The sequence below is a fragment of the Sciurus carolinensis genome, chromosome 9, assembly GCF_902686445.1.
Source record: "Sciurus carolinensis chromosome 9, mSciCar1.2, whole genome shotgun sequence".
Taxonomy (NCBI): domain Eukaryota; kingdom Metazoa; phylum Chordata; class Mammalia; order Rodentia; family Sciuridae; genus Sciurus; species Sciurus carolinensis.
Window position 1 is genome coordinate 53,377,408 of NC_062221.1, and position 20,922 is coordinate 53,398,329.

Genomic DNA, 20,922 nt, shown 5'->3' on the forward strand with positions numbered 1-20,922 from the left:
CAAAGGGTCCTATTTTTAAAGAGAGAGGCTGGGAAAGGTCCCTGTGAAGTAAGCAGGGTTAATGACAGTTGGAAGAGATCCCTGAGATCACATGGGGGATGAACATTCTAGAAGAGAGGACAGGAACATGACTCCATGCTCGGTGTGCCTAAGGAATGGCAAGGAGGCCACTGTAGCTGGAGCCACAGAAATCAGAGGTTTGATTAATTAACAGTGTAACAATTTTAAGATCAGGGTTAATAAATCCTTCTATGAAGTTAAATCAATGTGTTATGAGACTTTCTGACCCAAGAAAATTAATGTGCTACAGAAAAATAACCAACTGTCAAAAGGATGAAACTGAATATAATTATTTTCCTCTGAACAGGAGTTACCAGACTGTAGAGAAAACTCGTGTAGCTGCCTTATTTACAGAATGACTAGGATTTCAGTAAAATATAACACGCTGATTCTAACAGTTTTATTTCTGCAGTCTTTCTTTTCTGAAATCAAGAAGTACTCAAAGCCTACTCTGACCCACAGGAAATCTCCTCATGTGAACTCATTTGGTGACATATGGGCAATTGGTGGAAATAGGTGACAAGACTAAGGCTCTGACAAGGACAAAGGAAGACTTTTGATGCTGACCAAAGGCATTAGGGGTTCTTATGACCCCAGGTGACTCACATTGTACTGACGAAGGCTATATCTCAGTTTTGTCAAGGCCGCCTGACGATCTGCAGCCCATACAACCAGCTTCGCGATCATGGGATCATAGTGCACTGAAACTTCATCTCCTGAAATTGAAAACCCACAGAACATTTCAAAGTCACACCTGAAGAAATAAAATATGAGAAGCAAGATATTCACACTTAGTCCTCTCAAATTCCCAAATGGTGGACTCATGACCACTATTTTATTTTTGAGAAAATGGAGGTTCAGAGGAGTTTAAAATTTGTCCAAAATCTAACCAGGATGTGGTCACCCAAGAGCACCAGGCCCTACATGGTGATTCAGTGACATGCAGGCTAGCTTCCCCATCCCTATCTTCTTTTGAATCTTTTTTTCCTTTCTCAAACTCCTTTTGAAACTTTTTATCCTTTCATGCAAACTCCTACCTCTCACATTAAACTCACTTCTGCTTTTAGTATTTTCCCTCTCCACGCTTTCAGTTTCCTCATTAGTAAATAAAGATAATTCCTCTCTCTTGTAAGGTGTTGGGAGGAGTGACAATAAAGTGCCAGTGCTGTGACTGGCAAAGCTGATAAGCAAACAGCAGCAATCCTACTGAGATTACAATCCTAGTCAACGAGAACCATGGCACATCCCACTTGACAGAAATGGTTCAAATTGCAAGGATGTGGTGCATCATTAAGACTGTTGGAGGGCCTTTTCCTCATATTGGCAGGTCATTTGACCTCTCTGAACTGCAGGTCCTCATCTATAACATCAAGGGGATACAATTCACTCTCTTACCCATACACACACCTACTCACGTATCAACATACATTGAAGACCTACTAGGCCTCAGCTGGAGCAAGGTGTTGCAAATATAATATGCAAGGCATAGTCCTTCCCGTAAGAGTCTTACAATCTAAGAGGGGCATGAGACAAGGAGTAAAAGATGACAGGAGTACAACATGGGCATTGTCCAAGGAATGCACAAATGGTTTCGAGTACACAGCACAGAGGGCTAGGGACAGTCTCCTGGACTAGATTATCCCTCTCAGGACCAAGGAAAGAACCTGGAAACCCTTCTCAGAATTACATCTCTGCTACTCTTTGAGCAACTTAACTAAACTATGCGGCAAGTTCTGTTTGTCCCAAAGGTTTCTTCTTCCTACTGCAATGTTCTTTTGTTTCCAATGTGCTCTGTGATATGTTAAAAATGTTATCAACTGCCAAATCTTGCTGTGGCTTAGCCAATTTATTATCAAGAAGTATTAATTCCTCATTTTGGCTTGTAAGACGCTATATGATTTGCCCTCAAATGGTGTCTCCAACTACATCTCCAACTACCTGCCTTCCAGACCTTTGCCTTCAGCCATAGTTCTTTAAATACACCTTTCACTTTCTCTTTTCTTCACTTTTCATTATGCTATTAAATCTGCCTACATAAGTCCACTCCAGACGTCCTCTTAAAGACTAACGTAACCTCTCAGTTATGGAAATAACTATGTTCAGACTAACATAACCTCTCAGTCCTGAGAATTGCTATGTCTCATCACTGTGTAACTACTCTGGCAACTGAGATGAAAATGGCAGTAAATAGCCATCTTAATGGCTCAGACTCTGAAGCTAGATGCCTGGGTCTGAATCTCAGCTCCGAAGATGACCTTGGAGAGAGTTGTTACATCACTTAACTCCTCTTGTGACCTACTTTCTTCACCTCAAAAATGGGAATGGTAAAAATGCCTTCTCATAAGGAAGGTGGGACTCATGTTGAAAGAGGCCCATTCAAAAAATCACAAAGAATAGTACCTGTAGATAGATAGGAGGTGCTAAAGAGTTAAGTTATAACCAATGTCATTTGATCATATGCTGAACTATGAAAGCTCTTGCACTGTTCCTTTCTATTGTAATCTGTTTTTTAAAATTATTATTTAGCTTATAGTGTTTATACTTAATTCTCCAACTTGACTTTAAGTTCCTTGAAGGCAGAGTGCCTACATTGTTGTAGTAATCACAGTCACCTTTAATCACTTTTAGAATGAGGCAGAGTTAAATAATAAAACAACAGATATGAAATTTTTCTTGGTAAAGTTTTGCCAAGTATGTTGTATTTCAAATCAAGTGTACATTGTTTAAAATAGTAATTATGCTTTAAAAATAACTATTATAGAAGGAAAAAGAAAAACTTGATGAAAAATCAATTAAGTCCCTTACTTTAAAACATGCCAGACATTTCCATAAGCCTCTACCCCAAAATAAATAATGTACCAAAGGCAGGCACAATGGTGGCGCCTGTAGTCCCAGCTGAGGCAGGAGAATCACTTGAGCCTCCAAGTTCAAGGTCAGCTGAGTAATACAGTAAGATCCTGTCTCAAAGGAAAAAAAAAAAAAAACCAAAAACAAAAAAATGTTACTAGAAGTTTAACAAGAGATACTTTTCATTTCACTTTACCTTGCCGTACTCCAGTTTCAATCCTAGTGGAAAGGTCCGCCTGAGGGGTAGAGAGGTGCACCAGTGGTCCAGCCCCTGGCATGAAGTTATTGTTAGGATCTTCTGCATATATTCTAGCCTCAAAGGCATGGCCTTGCAGAGGTATTTCTTCCTGGCTCAATGGAATCTTTTCTCCTGCTGCAATCTGATAATAGATGAATATTGCCTCTTAGGAAAATATGAATTATGGCAGTTACAACACTTGGTAAGTCAATGGTTCTATCTTTTTTTTTCCTATAGAAAGTGTACAATGGACTTTGCAATACAGTCAAATGAAAACTATGATTTATCCATTCACTTGAATACTCAGCAAAACAAAAACAGATTTAAAAACATGCAGCCTGGGAATCATGTATTAATTACAAGGGGTTTCCTAGAGATTTTAAGTGGAGAAAGGTAAACTGATGACTAATTTGCAAATATAAAAATCAACATTTGTTTAACATGATCAAAATCTTTTTAAAACACTTTTTGGTTTTAGTTGTCAATGGACCTTTATTTTATTTATTTATATGTAGTGATGAGACTCAAACCCAGTGCCTCACACATGCTAGGCAAGCGTTCTACCACTGAGCTACAGCCCCAGCCCCAACATCATGGGTTTTAAGTTTATTATGTTTATGTGTAATACCAGATTATAAACAGGATCATTTTTATTGTTTATTGCTACTATAATAATTACTATTTTGGCTCTTACGTACAAAAACAATGAATTTTTCTCTTCACCTAGTACAACTTGGAAAAGGCTAATGAAGGATATTTGGTCACTTTCTCTCTTTACCCTCTTCTTCAAGCGTTTCCTCAAGATGAGATAATGACAACCTGAGGAAGTCATATAGATACAGGATAAAAGACTCTCAGTAACTTAGCATGTCCTGAGCTAAACAGGTAAGTATAAAACAGAAGAAAATGTTTCATCTCTTTGAATCTATAAATAGGAAAGATCAGGAACCACAGTTGTTGAGAATGAGAGGAAAAGGAACTAAGTGCCGTTATGGTAGTATTTCATTCCTTACTCCTTGGGTTCAAACTCTGTCTCTACACTCATTGGGACCCGGGCATGCTTTTTGTCTCATTATCCCAGATGTGGGACACCTATTAAAAACTTAAATTGAGCAACAAATATACCATTTACCAATGGTAACTTTGAAATAATTATTATGTTTGTAGTGTTCTATTTTTTCGAGGAAAGTAATAGGTAATGATTACAGTGTTTGAAATATTTTAAAATTCACTGTGAAAATGGCACAAATTTTACAACAAAAGTTACTTTTACTAAATGTTAAACTGAACAAAATATTATGTACATAACTGATATGTAATATAGGAAATGCACACAATAAAGTATTTTCTGGAACTAGGTCATGATTTTATTTCAAAGAATGCATTGTATTTCAAATGATCAATGTTCAGAAGCTGCTGTCCTATAAAAAGGACACAGGAACAATGTATATTCTTAGTAATGTATCATGCACTGTACTGCTACATGACAAATTCTAATGCATTGCTACTTGTGGTTATTTTGTTGACAAGTTGTGACCTGTGTATCCCTACTCTAAAGAATATATTAGAGCCAATTGTGGTGGTGCACTCCTGTAATCCCAGTGGTTTGGGAGGCTGAGGCAGGAGGATCTCAAGTTCAAAGTCAGCAATTTATCGAGGCCCTAAGCAACTTAGTGAGATCCTGTCTCAAAATAAAAATAAAGGCTGAGGATGTGGCTCAGTGAGTAAACACCCCTGGGTTCAATTCCTGGTACAAAAGGGGGAAAAAAAAGAATGTATTACAAAAAACACTGATTCTGAATACTTGAGAAAAATGAGGAATTCCATTAGAGTATTTCAGCCTGGAGATTTTTTTTTTTTTTTGGTACTGGGGAGTGAACTCAGGGGCACTCAACCACTGAGCCACACCCCCAATCCTATTTTTTGTATTTTATTTAGAGATGGGTCTCACTGAGTTGCTTAGAGCCTCTCCATTGCTAAGGCTGGCTTTGAACTTGCAATCATCCTGTCTCAGCCTCCCCAGTCACTAGGATTACAGGTGTGTACCACCGCACCTGGCCAGCCTGGAGATTTTTTAAGAAATATTGACACCTGAAATAGATGATGCATACTATTCTGCAGAAGGTAAGCACACATTTGAAATACTTAGATGAGTTAAATACTTCTAGGAATTATTATATTTTCATAACAAAATTATCATAAGCTGCCTTCCATAAGAAACTACTGATCAAATGATGAAGATTTCGGTATGTCTAGTATCAAAATGCAATGTCAAGAAATTATTTCCAGGAGCTGGAAAGTATCATATATTTTTGCAACAATAATGAATGACAACATGGAAGATAAATGTTTTCAAATTCATCTTCTAATAAAGATGATTCAAAAGTCATCATGACCTTTGGTTTCTTTGAAGAATGTTTGACAGAGGATAAAATGATTATCAGATATTATGGACACAATTCACTGAAACAATTTATAAGAGGTAAGCCCATAAGATTTGGTTACACATTCTGGGCACAGTGAGGAATATCGAGATATTGTTATGACTTTAACTTGGAAAAAGTGCTCGAGAAGAACCCAATGATGGTCCTTTGCTTGGGAGTAAGGGAGTTCTACAAATGTTTGAAGTGATAGAGAACCCAGTCATGCTTTTTTTTTTTCCTTTGGCAATTTATTCACTAAGTATGACTTGTTGGTACACCTTTGAAACATTGAATTCTGCAGAGTGAGGTGGCACAAGCCTGTGATCTCAGCAGCTCAGGAAACTGAGGCAGGAGGGTTGTGAGTTCAAAGCCAGCCTTAGCAACTTAGTGAGGCCCTAAGCAACTCAGTGAGATCCTGTCTCTAAATAAAACACAAAAGCGGGCTGGGGATGTGGCTCAGTGGTTGAGTGCCCCCAGCGCTCCCACTTCAAAAAAAAAAAAAAAAAAAAAAGAAAGAGGAAGAAATATTTGTTTCCAAGTTAGAGGCACCATGAAGAAAAACAAGTCAGTGGGTCATATGATCATATTTGATACAAATAATGAAATTCTCATTGCAAAGTAGTTAAATAATAAATATGTCATTGTTGGATTGAATTATGACATAGTGGGACAACTTGGCAAAGTTCAACAGTGGAAATGAAAAAGAAAGAGTGGAGTCAGTGTGACTCAAACAAAGACAGTAGGTGCCTGTAACAATCTCAGTGGTGCTATGCACAAACATGATTTGTTGACTTCCAAATATTCTACTTCTGTTAGAGGTAAAAATGGCTTTGGTTTTTGTTCACTCAAGTAATTGATATGTGAATTGTAAATGCATGGATTATTCACACAACTGTGAAGAAAGACAAAGAAAGAAAGAAAGAAATTTTTTGGACTTCAAAAGAAACATCTGCTTAGCATACCTAAAAGATGCAATGAGAAACTATCTTCAGGAAGAGCATGCAATACTCCTAGACCTACTCATGTCCAAGATGATATCATATCAGTTGACATGAGAAGCTGTATTATTCTCAAATGGCAAGAACAGAGACAATGCCAAAACAAACCATGTCACGTGAAACTGACACCACATGCAAAAAATGTAATACAATCCTTTGTTTGAAGGTTACAAGTATTTTGTTCTTTTCTGCCAAAATTAATTATTTAAGAGGTCATGAAAATTGTTTCTTTGTATATTTTGTAATGTACAAAAGGATGTCATTATTTGCCAAATGTACTATTTATAAGATGGTTTATATATATGTAAAAGATATCACATTATCCCAGTGTCCTACATGTGGGAAAATTTACATTTTTGTTTTTATGATAATAAAGGATATATTAGCCCTAGATTATGATTTCCAAACCATTTTAATGCATCTGTGTCTGTTAAAATATCCACAGAATTGAAAACTTAGAACTTAATGGATTACCCTCTCCATGCTTCAGAGAAAAATGCCTGGCATACAGTAAGCACTACGTGTTACTTGGTATTATTTCATTCCTATCCTTTTAATGAAATTATCTTTAACATTTTAATAAAGAGTTCTATCTGTTTTTAATATAAAAAAGAAAAATTTGAGTGTTGGGGTTGTAGCTCAGTGGTAGAGCACTTGCCTAGTATGTGTGTGGCACTGGGTTTGATACTTGGCACCACACATAAATGAATAAAATAAAGGTATTGTGTCCATCTATAACTAAAAATATTTTAAAAAGAAAAATTTGAATGGCCATGTATCCATATTCTAAGATGTGATCTATTTCTAACCATTTAGACCCATTTTGAGCTGTGTTATCTTTGCCTATTTTCCTGAGACTGTTTCCATCTGAGCCCAAGAGAGACTGGTCCCAACTAGCCCTGTAGGTACTTAGAATTCTATGCCATTTGGATTCTCTGAGGCTTATATAGTGACCCTTTGGAACCCCTGACCTTGAATGTTTTCACCAGCTTCTGAACACTGGTAACCATCTGTACCTGTAGCCTGAACCAGTATGTCCACATCATGGAACCCACATTCTAAGACGCCTTTGACTCCAGAGGCAGGTCTCTGAGTTCAAACTTCAACTCATCAAATGTAGAATTCCCTTGGTTCCATTTTGCCAGACTATGAAGTGCCCTGAACTCTGTAAGATGGTTCCAGCAGTTTCCCTAACTCTTCTAAGACTCTTTCCTCAGATGACAGAAGACTTCTCTTTCTGAAGAAACTTGATAGGCTAATGTAATTTCCTGAGTTTCAGAAATAATGCTGATTTCCCTCATATCCAAAACTTTCTGCTTCCTCCATCCTTAGAAACCTTTTATCCTCTATGATTTCAAAAGTCTAGACTCTCTTGGTTATTGCTTTAGAGAAAAATATCTTCCATTTCTTTGAATTTGGGAAACATAATCACTCTTGCCAGAAATTTTCTAATTCACTAGTTCTTCCTGATATTCACTACCACTTACTGGCCTGATATATCTGGTTTTCTTTTTTTTTTTTTTTAGTTAGTTAGTTTGTTTTTTCATTAGTACCAAGGCTAAACAGGCCTAGAAGAATCTTTTGGTTTGTTAAAACCACCAAACATCCCCAAGGGACCGTAAAAGGAACATGATATTATTGCCCATGGGAGTTCTGAAAAGACAAAGGTATTAAAATAATCAAGACTTCAATATTGCAGCATGGAAAAACATAATTTAGACTGATACTACTTAAAATTGGGGGAGCTGGGGCTGGGGATGTACCTTAGTCGTAGAGAGTTTGTCTAGCATGTGTGAGTCCCTGAGTTCAATCCCTAACATTGCAAAAAACAAACAAATATATTCTTTCATATTAAAAAAGGGGAATCAAAAAAGGGGGAATTAAAAAAGGTAAAGTCAACTGTTTTCAATGAAGAGTACAAAAACAGACTAAGCTATTATTATTAATATTTGAAGGATATGCTTTAGGGAACTCTGGTTTACACTAGTGCTTCTCAAACAATTCATAGTAAAAGAATAGTTATGGGTGTATTTCTTTTTGTAAAATATAGAAGGCATGTCATAGCCATGTCAAAATGCTTTAAAAGTTTCTAAGTATTTACTCTGAATAGCTACTAGAATGAACATTTACTCAAGAGCTGGGAACAGTTTACAAATCAAGACTTTATGTGGCTCATTCTATTGGTCTAGATCATTCTCTGGCTCTTCATTCTCAACTCTGCCTTAAACTCATTTCATCATGGCTAGCATCTGTCCTGCCTCTAAAATCTAATGATGATATGGGCCAGAATGCTGAGGCCTTAAATAGACCACAAAGCTTTGGCCTTGAGACCATGTTCATCACAACTCTAAGTGATGAACCTAAACTGCTGGTTTGTCTGGTGTCTAAGTGAAATCAGGAACTGGAGTCCCTAAAGTGCCAACAGCATCACAGCAAAGTGATACCTCTTTTAGGAGGTCAGAGGTAATATATTTTCAGGACTGATCTTTATTTACTACTATTATTATTATCTGTATGTGGTGCTGGGGGTCAAACCTTGGGCCCCATTCATGCTAGACAAGTACTCTACCACTGAATGGCATCCTAGCTCCTTCGAGACTGATCTTCAAAAGAAAAAATATTCTCACCCTAAGCTGCCACTCTACCAAGTCAGTTCCTGTGATCATCTCTGTAACCGGATGTTCCACTTGCAGCCTTGTATTCATCTCCATGAAGTAGAAATTGTGTTTTGCATCCATAATAAACTCCACAGTTCCTAGAAGATAAAATACAATGGTTACCTTTTGATAATATTAAATCAGTAGCAAATCAAGATTTTCCATGATGTAGCATATTGAGTTCTATGGATGTCTTCAATTAATGGTAAACATTTTGCATTTAAGGAAGAAAACATCTCACATTCAGCAGCAAATAAGTGTCAGTTAAAAGTAGGGAACTGCATAAGATTTAGCAATGGAAAAGTATATTTGGGGCTGTGAGCAAATGGTAAACCCAAATTACGAATCAGTTTCAGCTGTTGTAGTGAGAGCATGAGTGGACCATGTGTGACTGCACTACAGTACCATGATCCCCAGAGCCTCACATCATGATATTCCATCTCATTCCAACTCTCTGGGAAAAAAACCACATTTTTTCCCCGACTGTGGAAGTTTCTTGGAAGTTTCCTTTTGCAGGTGACACACCAAAAGGTCTAGCAACTAAGCCATATATTAACGTTTTATCTATCAGCACTCTATAAAGACCTACAATGCCCTCCCCACTTTTTTCCTGCAGTGCTGGGATCAAATCCAGGGCCTCACACATGCTAGGCAAGCCTCCCTTTACATATACTAAGGTTGAATTTTAAACAACTAACCTTATTTTAAGTATAGGTATATATGAGAACTCTGTGAATTTCTATTCAATTTTGCAGTGAACTGCTCTAAAGCTCAGTGGTAGAGAGTTTGCCTAGCATGCATGAGGACTTGGGTTCAAACCTCCAGCAATACAAAAACAAAACAACAACAACCCCAAACCAAAAAACTACTCCAAGTTTATTTTTCAAACTTTAAGCAAAAAATAAGTTCAGTAATTTCATTTAAAAATAGAATAGGAAGCCAAGCACGGTGGTGCATGCCTGTAATCTCAGTGACTCAGGAGGCTGAGGCAGGAAGATCTGGAGTTCATAGCCAGTCTCAGAAACAGTGAGGCACTAAGCAACTCAGTGAGACCTTGTCTCTAAACAAAATACAAAACATAGGGCTGGGGATGTGGCTCGGTGGTTGAGTACCACCGAGTTCAATCCCTGGTACCAAAATAAAGAAAGAAAGAAAGAAAGAAGGAATAGAAAATATAAAAACTCATATATAATCAGGGCAAGTAATGGTGAAATATTTGTTTCAAATATGTATATATACAATTACAATCACCTATGTGTGCACAATGGGTCTCAATATAAAAAGTATTTCTTGGGGCTGGGGCTGGGGCTCAGTGATAGAGTGCATGCCTAGCATATGTGAGGCACTGGGTTCGATCCTTAGTCACTACATATAAAAATAAATAAAGGGCGATCCAAGATGGCGGCCTAGAGGGTGACTGCACCCCCAGTCGCTCCAGAACCCAGGAGTTAAGAAGGGGAGGCATTGAGAGACTCGGACTGAAATAGAGCCACGGGTGAGTCTGCCCACTGGGTAAAGCTCGGCCGGGTGGCAGGCCCAGATAGAAGTGGCTTATCGGAGCCGGGCAGGGCAGCTAGAGTCATCCACAGGCAGCCCTGCACACTCCAGCGGTGGGCCCCGCCCACACAGCCAGCTTCTCCAGGTTCTCAGAGCGGGCCCCCTAGTGAGAGCCTTTCTGACCAGAACAAGCTCCAAGTCCCGGAGCCAGCGCAGCACAGCGTACTCCAGCACGCAAGCAGCTTCAGGGACCAGGATAGGGCAGCCAGAGACTTCCCCAAGCAGCCTGGACCCCTGCGGTGGGAGGTGCCTTTCAAGGCTAGCTTCTCGGAGCAGACCGCCCAGTGAGAGGCTTTCTACATAGAACCAGCCACAAGTCCCCGAGCCAACGGAGAGCTTCGATCCGCAAGCAGCCTCTGGGATCACGGCAGGGCAGCCAGAGACTTCTCCAGGCGGCTCTGCCCACTCCGGCCTCAGGCTCTTTCCACGGGGTGATCCAAGATGGCGGCCTAGAGGGTGACTGCATCTCCAGTTGCTCCAGAACCCAGGACTCAAGAAGGGGAGGCTTTGAGAGACTTGGACAAAAATAGAGTCACAGGGTGAGTCTCCCCGACTGGGCGAAACTTGGCCTGGGCAGCAGGCACAGATAGGGGTGGCTTATCAGAACAGGGCAGGGCAGCTAGAGTCTTCCCCAGGTAGCCTTCCTCACTCCAGCGATGGGCTCCTCCCACACGGCCAGCTGCACGGTGCAAGCCCCCAGTGAGAGCCTTTCCCCACAGAGCCAGCTCCAAACCCTGGAACCAGTAGGGGGCTAGGGGCAGCTTTCTTCGGATGCACTGCATTATCAAATTCCTCCAAGATATCAGGCTACTGAAGGCGGGGAGGTGATACACTGGAAATCTACCGGGACACTATAAGCCAATAGAGGAAATCTGCAATATCTCAGGGTCCCACTGACAGCTGACCAATATGAGAAAACAAGGGAAGAAAATGTCCCAAACAAACCTAGATACTACATCAATAAAACCGAATGACAGCACAGCAGAAGAAATGTCAGAAAGGGAGTTCAGAATGTACATAATTAAAATGATCAGGGAAGCAAATGTGGAGATGAAAGAGCAAATGCAGGCATTGAAGGAGGAGATGAAAGAGCAAATGCAGGCATTAAATGATCGCACCAATCAACAGTTAAAAGAGCAAATACGGGAAGCAAGAGATCATTTCAATAAAGAGTTAGAGATACTAAAAAAAAAAAAACAAACTGAAATACTTGAAATGAAGGAAACAATAAACCAAGTTAAAAACTCCATAGAAAGCATAACCAATAGGATAGAACACCTGGAAGACAGAACCTCAGACATTGAAGAAAAATTATTTAATCTTGAAAACAAAGTTGGCCAAACAGAGAAGATGGTAAGAAATCATGAACAGAATCTACAAGAATTATGGGATATCATGAAAAGGCCAAATTTAAGAATTAATGGGATTGAGGAAGGCTTAGAGAAACAAACCAAAGGAATGAACAATCTATTCAATGAAATAATATCAGAAAATTTCCCAAATCTGAAGAATGAAATGGAAAACCAAGTACAAGAGGCTTAAAGAACTCCAAACATACAAAATTACAACAGACCCACACCAAGGCACATTATTATGAAAATACCTACCATACAAAATAAAGACAGAATTTTAAAGGCCGCGAGAGAAAAGAATCAAATTACATTCAGAGGGAAACCAATAAGAATATCAGCAGATTTTTCAATCCAGACCCTAAAAGCTAGAAGGGCCAGGAATAACATTTACCAAGCCCTGAAAGAAAACGGATGCCAACCAAGAATCTTATACCCAGCAAAACTTACCTTCAAATTTGACGATGAAATAAGATCCTTCCATGCTAAACAAAAGCTAAAGGAATTTATAAAAAGAAAGCCAGCATTACAGAACATTCTCAGCAAAATATTCCATGAGGAAGAGATGAAAAACAACGATGCAAATCAGCAACAGGAGGCGCTAGCCTAAAGGAATAGCCAAATAAAGGAGAAACCAAATCATGTCAAAAACAAATATGAGTCAAATGACTGGGAATACAAATCATATCACAATAATAACCCTGACTGTTAATGGCCTGAACTCATCAATCAAAAGACATAGACTGGCAGATTGGATTAAAAAGAAAAATCCAACAATATGCTGCCTGCAAGAGACTCATCTCATAGAAAGAGATACCCATAGACTAAAGGTGAAAGGATGGGGAAAAACATACCATGCACACGGACACAGCAAAAAAGCTGGAGTATCCTCATTTCAGATAATGTGGACTTCAAACCAAAACTAGTCAGAAGGGATAAAGAAGGACATTACATGCTGCTTAAGGGAAGCATAAATCAGCAAGACATAACAATCATAAATATCTATGCCCCGAACATTGGCTCATCCACGTACGTCAAACAAATCCTTCTCAATTCCAGAAATCAAATAGACCACAACACAATAATACTAGGCGATTTTAACACACCTCTCTCACCACTGGATAGATCGTCCAAACAAAAATTGAATAAAGAAACTATAGATCTCAACAACACAATCAACAATTTAGACTTAACGGACATATATAGAATATACCATCCAACAAAGAACGAATACACTTTCTTCTCAGCAGCACATGGATCCTTCTCTAAAATAGGCCATATTTTATGCCACAAAGCTACTGTTAGCAAATACAAGAAGATAGAGATACTACCTTGTACTCTATCAGATCATAATGGATTGAAATTAGAAATAAATGACAGAATAAAAAACAGAAACTTCTCCAATACCTGGAGATTAAATAATACACTATTATATGATGAATGGATAACAGAAGACATCAGGAGGGAAATAAAAAAATTCTTAGAAGTAAACGAGAACAAAGACACATCATATCAAAATCTCTGGGACACTATGAAAGCAGTACTTAGAGGAAGATTTATTTCATGGGGCGCATTAAAAAAAAGAAGTAGAAATCAACAAATAAACGACTTAACACTACAGCTCAAAGCGCTAGAAAAAGAAGAGCAGACCAATACCAAAAGTAATAGAAGACAGGAAATAGTTAAAATCAGAGACGAAATCAACGAAATTGAAACAAAAGAAACAATTGGAAAAATTAACAAAATAAATAGTTGGTTCTTTGAAAAAATAAAATTGATAAACCCTTAGCCACACTAACAAAGAGAAAGAGGGAGAAAACTCAAATTACTAAAATTCGGAATGAACAAGGAAACATCACAACAGACACGATTGAAATACAAAACATAATTAGAAGCTATTTTGAAAATCTATACTCCAACAAAACAGAAAACCTCGAAGACATCAACAAATTTCTAGAGACATATGAATTACCTAAACTGAACGAGGAGGACATACACAACTTAAATAAACCAATTTCAAGCAATGAAATAGAAGAGGTCATCAAAAGCCTACCAACAAAGAAAAGTCCGGGACCAGATGGGTTCTCAGCCGAGTTCTACAAAACCTTTAAAGAAAGGCTCATTACAATACTCCTCAAAGTATTCCATGAAATAGAAGAGGAGGGAACCCTCCCAAACTCATTCTATGAAGCCAGTATCACCCTGATACCTAAACCAGACAGAGACACATCGAGGAAAGAAAATTTCAGACCAATATCCCTAATGAACATCGACGCAAAATTCTCAACAAAATTTTAGCAAATCGCATACAAATATATATTAAAAAGATAGTGTACCACGATCAAGTGGGTTTTATCCCAGGGATGCAAGGTTGGTTCAACATTCGGAAATCAATAAATGTCATTCACCATATCAACAGACTTAAAGTTAAGAATCACATGATTATTTCAATAGATGTAGAAAAAGCATTCGATAAAATACAGCATCCCTTCATGCTCAAAACACTAGAAAAAATTGGGGTGGGGGGAACATTCCTTAAGATTATAAAGGCAATCTACGCTAAGCCCATGGCCAATATCATTCTAAATAGTGAAAAACTGAAAGCGTCCCCCCTAAAAACTGGAACAAGGCAGGGATGCCCTCTTTCACCACTTCTATTCAACATCGTCCTTGAGACTCTAGCCAGAGCAATTAGACAAACCAAAGAAATTAAAGGGATACGAATTGGAAAAGAAGAACTCAAACTATCCCTGTTCACTGATGACATGATTATATATTTAGAGGAACCTGGAAATTCCACCAGAAAACTTTTAGAACCCATAAGTGAATTCAGTAAAGTAGCAGGTTACAAGATCAATGCTCATAAATCCAATGAATTTTTATACATAAGTGATGAATCTTCAGAAAGAGAAATTAGGAAAACTACCCCATTCACAATAGCCTCGAAAAAAATAAAATACTTGGGAATCAATCTAACAAAAGAGGTGAAAGACCTCTACAATGAGAACTACAGAACACTAAAGAAAGAAATTCAAGAAAACCTTAGAAGATGGAAAGATCTCCCATGTTCCTGGATAGGCAGAATTAATATTGTCAAAATGGCTATACTACCTAAAGTGCTATACAGATTCAGTGCAATTCCAATTAAAATCCCAATGATGCACCTTGCAGAAATAGAGCAAGCAATTATGAAATTCATCTGGAAGAATAAAAAACCTAGAATAGCTAAAGCAATCCTCAGTAGCAAGAGCGAAGCAGGGGGTATTGCAATACCAGATCTTCAACTCTACTACAAAGCAATAGTAACAAAAACGGCATGGTATTGGTACCAAAATAGATAGGTAGGTCAATGGTACAGAATAGAGGACATGGACACAAACCCAAATAAATACAATTTTCTCATACTAGACAAAGGTTCCAAAAATATGCAATGGAGAAAAGATAGCCTCTTCAACAAATGGTGCTGGGAAAACTGGAAAACCATATGCAACAGAATGAAATTAAACCCCTATCTCTCACCCTACACAAAACTCAACTCAAAATGGATCAAGGACCTCGGAATCAGACCAGAGACCCTGCATCTTATAGAAGAAAAAGTAGGTCCAAATCTTCAACTTGTTGGCTTAGGATCAGACTTCCTTAACAGGACTCCCATAGCACAAGAAATAAAAGCAAGAATCAACAACTGGGATAGATTCAAACTAAAAAGCTTTCTCTCAGCAAAGGAAACTATCAGCAATGTGAAGAGAGAGCCTGTATCTTTGCCAACCATACTTCAGATAGAGCGCTAATTTCCAGAATCTATAAAGAACTCAAAAAACTCTACACGAAGAATACAAATAATCCAATCAACAAATGGGCTAAGGAAATGAACAAACACTTCACAGAAGAAGATGTACAAGTAATCAACAGATATATGAAAAAATGTTCAACATCCCTAGTAATAAGGGAAATGCAAATCAAAACTACCCTAAGATTTCATCTCACCCCAATTAGAATGGCGATTATCAAGAACACAAGCAACAATAGGTGTTGGCGAGGATGTGGTGAAAAAGGAACACTCATACATTGCTGGTGGGGTTGCAAATTAGTGCAGTCACTCTGGAAAGCAGTATGGAGATTCCTCAGAAAGCTTGGAATGGAAACACCATTTGACCCAGCTATCCCACTCCTTGGCCTATACCCAAAGGACTTAAAATCAGCATATTACAGAGATACAGCCACATCAATGTTCATTGCTGCTCAATTCACCATAGCCAGATTGTGGAACCAACCTAGATGCACTTCAGTTGATGAATGGATAAAGAAACTGTGGCATATATATACAATGGAATATTACTTTGCCATGAAGAATGGTAAAATTATGGCATTTGCAGGGAAATGGATGAAATTGGAGAATATCAGGCTAAGTGAGATAAGCCAATCTCAAAAAACTAAAGGACGAATGATCTCGCTGATAAGCAGATGAGGACATATAATGGGGGGTGGGAGGGGTTAGCATTAGGTTTAGGGTTAGGTTTAGGGTTAGGGATAAGGAGAGTGGTAAGAATGAAGGAAAGAAGGACTGTATAGAGGGAAAAGAGGGGTGGGAGGGGTGGGGGGGAAGGGAAAAAATAATCAAACATCATTGCCCTATGTAAACGTATGATTACACAAATGGTATGCCTTGACTCTATGTACAAATAGAGAAACAACATGTATCCATTTGTATACAATAAAATAAATAAATAAAAAATAAAGACAGGCTGTCCATCTACAACTACAAAAAATTTTTTTCATGTATTTTTTACTGTGGATATTATCAAAGAAGCGTGAAGTCACTGATTTCAACAGTATGTTCTCTTTCCTTTTGAAACAAAAATAATTACTTTTGACTCTTCAGTTAACATACCTGCTCCAACATAATTTACAGCTTTAGCAGCTCTGACTGCAGCTTCTCCAAGCTTTTGTCTTACTTCAGGTTTAATACCAGGCTGTGAAAAAAATTTAAAAATTTTTTCTTTAGTACCTTTTCTTACTGGATATTTCCACTAAAATGCAATATTACATTTTAGGTATCAAATAACTGAATTAAAAAGATAAAGATAAAAAGTTAATGTTATATACTTCCTCAGGACAGTTTAACTGTCAATATACCAAAATTTAATAGTTCTACTTGTGATTTCTTTGAATCACAGGTATCACTCAGCATATTTGCTTACCTTTATGTCATATACAGAATAACTTTTATACCTATATGAAAAATTACAAGTATTAATATGAAAACTTTCAATGACCCTCATTTTGCCTCAGAATGAGAGTAATCTGAATCATGCGCTTAATTATTCTTGAAATAAAAGGAACCCTTAAAGATTCCAAATTAATAAGCGAGGTTCATAAAATGAATAAGCAAGCAAAGTTTTTAACATGTTACAACAGTGCTCTTTAGGTATACATTTAAGCAATCACTGCTTGAAAATAAGGCTTTACTGAAATTATTGTTGACATGTACTTCAAATGGTATAATGTACTTTGCAACAGAAATTACATTGAAAAACTAGAAATCTCACATCCCTGATTTTTTTGGAAACACTTATTGGAAAAAAAAAAACAAAAAACAAAACAAAACAAAAAAATGTATCTAACCCAAGGCAGTAGCAGGACCAAAACAAATATAAATTCAAAAATACAAAGTCCTCACAGTGTGGTCTTAACCCAGACAACAACCTAAACCTATTAAGAGCAAGATTTGGAGATATGTAAAAAAAAATTAATGTTAGGGGCAAAAGAGTTGACCCTCTTTCCTCCTCTTTAAGGTAGGAAGATGGCTAACATATCTTAGGAACGTCCAAATAGTTGCTAAAAATGTTCTCTCGATAAAAAAACACATTCAATTAATCCGAGCATTCCATTCCATTGCTTTAATAAATTCTAGTTAATTACAACTTAAAATGTGCACTGAATCCTCACTGTCCAGCTGCTCACTCTAAATCAGACACTTGATCACAGTAGATTTTCCCAGATTCCACCCAGAAAGACCATGACCCTGTTGTTTGTAGCCCTAGCTCACCAATGCCCTCCTCATCTGCAGGGAGACCTTATCATTACATCACTGCTGGGAAACTGTCATCCAGCAGGACTTCGAGGGGTGGGAGTCACTAGCTTCACAGATTTCTGATGTGAGGATAAGGTTTACACTATAAAGATGCTTACTAATTCCTTTCAACATCCTTACCGCTGGGGCTTCCTCAATGATCTTCTGATGTCGCCTCTGCACGCTACAGTCTCTTTCAAATAAGTACACTGCATTGCCATGGTGATCTCCAAATACCTGGACTTCTACATGCCTATTTAAAAGCAAATACACACGTACTTTAGGGGTGACAAATATTACATTAATTAACTCAAAACTGTTGGCCATGGTGGCAAGGATTCCTTGATTTTTGCCTTCTTTAAGGAAGAGCTAATTTTGACCTTGGAATAGAGATTATGGATTTACAAACAGAACTATAATATCATGAAAACTCAATGAAAAAGTTTCATTTATATGATAAACATTAAAGAGAAAATATTTACTTATATGAAATGACTGGCAAATAAGAAAAAAGACTAAAAATAGAGGAGACTAAAAATAAGGGTGAATCACAAAAAGTACAAATTGTCAAGGAAGAGACCGATTCATTTGACTATATTAAAAATCACAAACATCGTGCACGACCACAGAAATGAAATGATGTACCCCATTTGTGTACATTGAATCAAAATGCAGTCTGTAAAAATAAAAATAAAAATAAATCACAAACTAGTCGTATTTCACATGTTTCACCACCAATGGAAACTTTTAATGAGTAGCTCTTATGGTCAGATTTTATAAACTATGGAAGCCTGAAATAAAAATAATTTAACCACAAAAAGTTTAAGAAATAAGTGAAATAATAAATAAGTACAGATCATTAGTATCTTAAGAATAACACAGGCTGGGAATATAATTCAGGAGTAGAGCATGTGCTTAGCACGCGTAAGGGTCTGGGCTTAATCCCCATAACCACACACATGCAGGCACTTTAATGTAAAGAATAAAATGGTAAAATTAAGATAAATCATATTAAGAGTGAAAGTACACAGTACTTATGAAAATAAGGTTAAGGCAGGCCACTTGGTGATCAGCAGGTTTGTTTTGACACATCCACACAACAGTTCAACTCACATCTTCACCACCCTAATGTGGAAAGGAGTAGAATGCAATTTTTTTCCATTACTTTTTGAAATAAAAGTTGACAAACATAGAGAAATAAAGCCAGGAAGTCTTGTAAATGTACTGTTTCAGCACAATGAGTCATTTCTATTCATTTTTGTTTACTTCATGAAGCACCTCATTTAACTACTTGAAACCATTCATCGTCTTCATACATTATCTTTCCTGAATGTTCCATTTTAAAATTTTCCAACTCGTCTAACACATTCTCTTGACCAAATACATGGAGATAATTTTTTTTAAAAATTCTTGCTTTGTTGATCATTTCCTCTTCATCTCATTTATCCAGAAGCTAAAATCATCAAACACATTGTTGTTATCGTCACTATTATTATTACTTTTGTGTGGTGCTGGGGATGGAACCCAGGACCCTACATGTGCTCTACAACTGGGTCACATCCCAAGCCCCTTGCAGTAATCAGCTAGATCAATTTAGAATAAGAAAGAGAAGAGACTTTATCATCATTTACTCCTTCTCTAATTCTCTTCCTTTCTTATGTAGACCTGAGTTTCTGACCTATATCATTTTCCTTCTTTTTGAAGAGCTTCTGTTGAACATCTCTTGCAAGGCAGGTCCTCTGGTGACCAATTTCCTCAACTTTAATTTCTCTTACAAAGACTTTATTCAGCCTTCACATTTAAAGAATGATTTTGCTGGATACAGAAGCTAGGAGGGCTTTTTTTTTTTTTTTTTTTAACACTTCATATTTCATTCTACTTTCTTCTTGCTTACAAGATTTCTGATGAGATTGCTTATCATCTTTGATCTTCCATAGGTAATGTGTCCCCCCCCCCCATAGCTTCCTTTTATTTACCTTTCATTTCCTGAAGTCTGAATACAAAATGCACATGTGTAGATAGTTAACCTGCTTGGTAGTCCTCTTCTGAGCTTCCTGGTTCTATATTTAGTGTCTGTTATTAATTTTGAAAATTCTTGGCTGTTATTACTGAAGTAATATCTGAAGATATTTCTCCTGCTCCTCTTTCTCTTCTCCTTGTGATATTCAAATAACATTTTATACTTTTTAAAACTCTCACAGTTCTTGGTTATTTCACTGTGACTTTTTTTTTTTTCATTCTTATTTCTCTTTCCATATAGGTTTAGGAGTTTCCATTGATATATGTTCAAGATCACTGATGCTTTCCTTGGGTATTCCCAGTTTAGGTTACTGATAAGCCCATCAAATGCATGTATTCCTGGGAGAGTGTTTTTGATATCTACCATTAAAAAATTCTTTTTTAGCATTTTCACCTCTCTGTTTACCTAATCTGTCTTTGTGTATGTGTGCTTGTGTGTGCATGCGTGTAGTACTGGGGATAAAACCAAGGGCATACTAGGCAAGCGCTCTACCACTGAGCTACATCCCCAGCCCTACCCATCTGTTCTTTTTTTTTTTCATATTTTTTTTAGTTGTCAATGGATCTTTATTTTATTTATTTATATGTGGGACTGAGAATCGAACCCAGTGCCTCACACATGCTAGGTAAGTGCTCTACCACTGAGCCACAACCTCAGCCCTACCCATCTGTTCTTGTATGTTGTCTCCTTGTTCCATTAA

At 37.5% G+C, this 20,922-nt stretch overlaps 1 protein-coding gene across 1 annotated transcript in view; it reads right to left on the reverse strand.

The window, feature by feature from the left end:
- Mccc1 (methylcrotonyl-CoA carboxylase subunit 1) overlaps positions 1-20,922 on the reverse strand; it is a 61,698-nt gene that overhangs the window by 16,117 nt on the left and 24,659 nt on the right. Inside the window, exons 8-12 of the mRNA XM_047564760.1 lie at positions 18,344-18,455; positions 17,021-17,102; positions 9,194-9,321; positions 3,104-3,287; positions 667-776 (exon numbers count right to left, since the gene is read on the reverse strand). Of these exons, the coding sequence (XP_047420716.1) occupies positions 667-776; positions 3,104-3,287; positions 9,194-9,321; positions 17,021-17,102; positions 18,344-18,455 (616 nt within the window). The remainder of the gene's footprint in view (positions 1-666; positions 777-3,103; positions 3,288-9,193; positions 9,322-17,020; positions 17,103-18,343; positions 18,456-20,922) is intronic.